Genomic DNA, 4,773 nt, shown 5'->3' on the forward strand with positions numbered 1-4,773 from the left:
AAAAAGTCATCATTAATACATATGATCTGTCAGCAATACCAACTAAATTATTGTAAATGTCAAAGTTGAGTTATTATAGAAGTAAATGATTATTAAACATTATCATATTAATGAAAAAAAAAAAAAAATAAAAATAAAAAACACATCTCCCACCATCAGAAACCAGTAGTATATGAATACGTAAAGAAAATCATCTTGGCATTCATTATCCATTACAACACTGTAATGTCTTGTAATAAAATCACCTCTGTACAATAAACACTCATCATTCAATGCTAAACTTTTAAAAAATCATCAACAATATAAAATTCTACCTTGTTGCGATTGTCTACAGCCTACATCTTAAAACATCTATATACAAAATATACACTTCCATGAGTTTTTCTCTATTCTTTTCATTTTTCAAAAATAATGTAACAGGTCTGGCATAATTTATGATTACAAAATAAAAGCAACTCTCTCTTTCTGTTTTTGTTTTTTTTTTTGTTTCGTTTTTGTCGTGGAATGTACCATAGTTGATAATTCCCTCCTCAACCATACATCAGGTATAAAAATAATGCCACTTAACTCCATACAAGGTGAAAGGCACTTATATGAAAGGAATGGTGAGATTTTAATTCATCTCCTGTAGAGATATACTTCTCTGGTTTTGAATATTGATGGCTCATACCTGGGGGGGGAAAAAATATATATATATATATTGTAATAAAACAATAAAATACTTACAAAATCCATATTAACAAATAGGCAATGAATTAAAATTAATCTAAGATATTAAATTTTGTAATTTACATCAGATCTCATTAAAAATAACCAGAAAAATAATTATTAGTATTTTACATATTAATTCATCGTTTTGTTGATTCATCTATTACTTTCCTCTGACGTCATTCACACTACTTACTTAATTTACTTATCTTACTCATTTATTCATTCCTCAATTCATATTTTCATTGTAACAAATTCATATAATTCTCCAAAATAAACTAAAATCACATCTCCATCAACCTACCAACTTCTTTACGAGAGCAACGTTGCTAAAGGCGTCGATCTGATCCTAGTCTTCTCATCGATCTCTATCATGCTCTGCAAACGCTGGACTTCTAACATCAACTGGGAATTGGATGCTTGCAGGATCTCAATGCGCCGCTTGCTCTCCATGTTCTCGCTGCTCAGTTTCTCCACTTTTCTCTCCAGGGCGTCCATGTACTCCTTCTTCTTGCGACGGGACTCCTGGGCTGAGATCTGTGGTGAGGGAGAGGAGGAAAACCATTGCTATTTAGAGGAAATTGAATAAGGGAAATAAAAGAAAAAGAAAGAAATAAAGAAAAAAAATATATACATACATATATTCGTAGATATATATACATATATATAATACATATAATGATATATATATATATATATATATAATATATATAATATAATATATAATATATATTAATATATATACTATATATATATATATATATACATATAACATACATACATACATACATACATACATACATACATATATATATATATATATATATATATATATATATATATATATATATATATATATATATATATATATGTATGTATAAGATATTTATAAATTTATACACTTTATATATCTATATACTTATATATATACATATATACACTAATAATAATAATAATAGTAATAGTAATAACAATAAAGTTTTGAATGGTAAAACAAAAAAATAAAAAACATACATAAAAATACAAATATAAGCTAAGTCCATTTATCAACAACCTTTTCAATGTCTGAAAACCCTCTTACCCTGTCATTAAAAGAGAAAAAAGAGAAAAAAAGTCATTAAAAATGTTACACTGACCTTATTCTTGATTTTTCTTCTGATTTTCTTGAGCGACTTCTCTTCGCTTTTGGTGAGTGGGAGTCTGCTGGGGACACTGTAGCCCTCTGAGAGCAAGGTCCTCTTTTCTTCCTCTGTGAGATTGATGACTCCCGTTGCTCCTTTCTGTGAGGGGAAATTGAAGGTTTAAGAGCTGGGAGTTTGTTCTCTTTTCTATCTTTTATCACCTTACTAGTTTACTGTCTGTAGTTAATTTAGTGTGTTGTAAATGCATACCATTATTGTTGCTATATTACCATATGCAGTACCACTTTCAAACACAAACACTTTATAAAATGCATAACTTGATGCTATATAGAATGATTCTGTAGTATGGACAACAAAATATTTTTTTCTAATCACTGACAGGAACCTAAATACAGAAAATGAACACAGATTACACAAAAATAAATCCACACTCCTTACCGGCTGTGATGAGATAAGTGGAGTGTTAATTGGGTTTCTTGAAGAGACAAGAATGCGTGCTGTTCCCTTGCGAGGATTTGCAAATTGTGGAGTGAGAGTTTCATATAAAGGAGGTGTGCGGGGAGGGGACTGTCCGCCACATTCACTATCACTGCTTGAGCAGGAGGGGGGTGTTGGAGGCATGTAGAATCCTGGAAAGATAATTTTTTCCTTAGTTTTTACTTACTTTAGTTGATAGGTATCTTTGAGGTATGAGACTTCCCAAACTGTGTGTGTGTGTGTGTGTGTGTGTGTGGTGTGTGTGTGTGTGTGTGTGTGTGTGTGTGTGTGTTGTGTGTGTGTGTGTGTGTCTGTGTCTCTGTGTGTCTGTGTGATATGGAGATATACTGAAATGTGTGTACATATTAATGTTCAGTGTATATGTATATACACAAAATACATGTACAGTGATCTACAAATGTCTTCTCCTATATTCAATGCTGTTAACTGATATATCAAAGAAAGTTACATTAACAAATCATCATATCAATTCCACCAACTCACCTGTGTCAGATGATGATGCAGTAGACACGGAAGAAGAAGATGATGCTGAAGGAGAGGAAATTGTCACTGCAGATGTTGTAGGGAGCTTCAGTGTGCGAGATGTTACACTGAGACGTGTACTTGGGCTGTGGACCATTCCTGTACCACTGCGTTGTGTGACCACTACAGCACTTGGTCGTACCAATCCCATGGTTGTCTGGAAAAAGAATAAAGAAAAATAAAAACATGAAATTAAAGAGTGCCTGTTGCAAATATACTATGTGACATCACTTTGTACATTTTGTAAGTTGCTGAAACTGAACAATAAAAAGGTTGCAAATACAGCATAAATATGCAAATACCTGATCCATTTTTACTTGTTTTAAAAATAAAATGTTATGCCAATTCTGTGTAACACCTGCATCATGATAGTAATCCACTTTTCTTTTCCTCCGGCATTTGCTTTTAATGACATGGCAATGAGACATGTAATAAACAGTTTTGATTATTTTTCAGCACTTTTATAGGATAAATGGGCATGAAGGTAATATTTTCCTCTCTCCTTTCTGGCTTTAGCTGCTAATGATAATCTTGGAATCATGCATTTGATAATTAAAAATCTTAAAAGTATTTGGGATACATAATCAAGTTCTACTAGTTTACATATGATTAGTTAAAGCACATGTCCTTACACCTGTGAGGACTTGAATAATTAGCAAACATGAAAACCACCTGCAACGTTCAGTTATGAACCTACTTATGACATATGTAGAGGGAGGGAGAGAGGGAGAGGAAGAGAGAGGTAGAAAGTGAGAGAGTGAAAAAAAGAGAGAAAGAAAGTGAGAGAGAGAGAGAGAGGGGGGGGGGAACTGAAATTTCACATGAAAAATATAGACATTGAAAATCAAAACAGATAGAAACAAACTAAATGCAAAGGAAACAAATACAACAGAAAAAATAAAACAGACACTCGCATACCTCCAACTCCCTCCCCCCCCCAAAAAAAAAAAGATAAATAAAATGAAAAATAAAATAAAAACAAATAAATAAGTAAACAAGAAAGAAAGAAAAAAACCTCATCTCACCTTAATCGTGGGCACACTGAGCACAGCATTGGACAGAAAGGCCGTCGCGGTGGCAGTTTCCGCGTGGGTGACTTCGTGCGCCGCCGTTCTCTCGTGTCCCACCAGAGGCGACAGAGGGGGAGGGCCCAGGACCTTCTTGCTACTGCCGGGTGCTGTGGCCACGCTCGTTGCGGTGACGATCGTGTTCAGGGATAAGGGGTCTTTGTCGCTCGTCTCTTGCGGGGTGTGGGCGGGTGCGATGCTGTTCTTGGTGATGGTCGAGGGCGAGGTTGAGGTTGAGGACGAGGTGCTGGTGGTCGTCGAGGAGGTGGACGAGGTCGATCCCCCTCCTCCTACTCCTCCGCCACTTCCTTCGGCCTCTGAGATGGGGATGGCGGGGAAGCACTCGCTCTCCAAGTCTGAAATGTTAGAGAGGATATGCTTACTTTTTTGCGGTATTTTATTTTATAGTGTTGCTGTTACTGTTGCTATTTCGATTAGCATCCGTATTATCGCTTTTTCTTCGCAATATTAAGTTTCTGTTGGTGTATAATTATCATTTTTGTCAGATTCATTTATAATATTATTATTTCACTGTATTATCACCTTACTCGTATTTTTCATAAACCTTGTATCAACCAATTCATCGAAACACTTATACATTACACATACCACAGCCAAGAACGAATAAAATTAAAAACAATAACAATAAATCTCACAGAATAAGAGAACAGGAAGAAAGGAACAGATGGTCAACATTAAAGAGATATAAAAAATAGAGGTTCTACTCCGACCCTTCCCCCCCCCCCTCTTTGCAACAGCCCCAGCCCCCACCTTCCTCCCCCTCCCTCCTTCCTATCTTTTCTCCCTCCCTCCCCCAGGCACATTGCAGGCCCCGC

The 4,773-nt window shown here is 35.2% G+C and overlaps 1 protein-coding gene across 1 annotated transcript in view; it reads right to left on the minus strand.

Moving 5' to 3' along the window:
• LOC119582611 (cyclic AMP response element-binding protein A-like) overlaps positions 1-4,773 on the minus strand; it is a 61,078-nt gene continuing 56,305 nt past the window's right edge. Inside the window, exons 3-8 of the mRNA XM_037930986.1 lie at positions 3,896-4,293; positions 2,832-3,027; positions 2,289-2,479; positions 1,845-1,988; positions 1,013-1,245; positions 1-670 (exon numbers count right to left, since the gene is read on the minus strand). Of these exons, the coding sequence (XP_037786914.1) occupies positions 1,021-1,245; positions 1,845-1,988; positions 2,289-2,479; positions 2,832-3,027; positions 3,896-4,293 (1,154 nt within the window). The 3' untranslated portion in view covers positions 1-670; positions 1,013-1,020. The remainder of the gene's footprint in view (positions 671-1,012; positions 1,246-1,844; positions 1,989-2,288; positions 2,480-2,831; positions 3,028-3,895; positions 4,294-4,773) is intronic.

This window comes from Penaeus monodon, chromosome 16, assembly GCF_015228065.2.
Source record: "Penaeus monodon isolate SGIC_2016 chromosome 16, NSTDA_Pmon_1, whole genome shotgun sequence".
Classification (NCBI taxonomy): Eukaryota; Metazoa; Arthropoda; class Malacostraca; order Decapoda; family Penaeidae; genus Penaeus; species Penaeus monodon.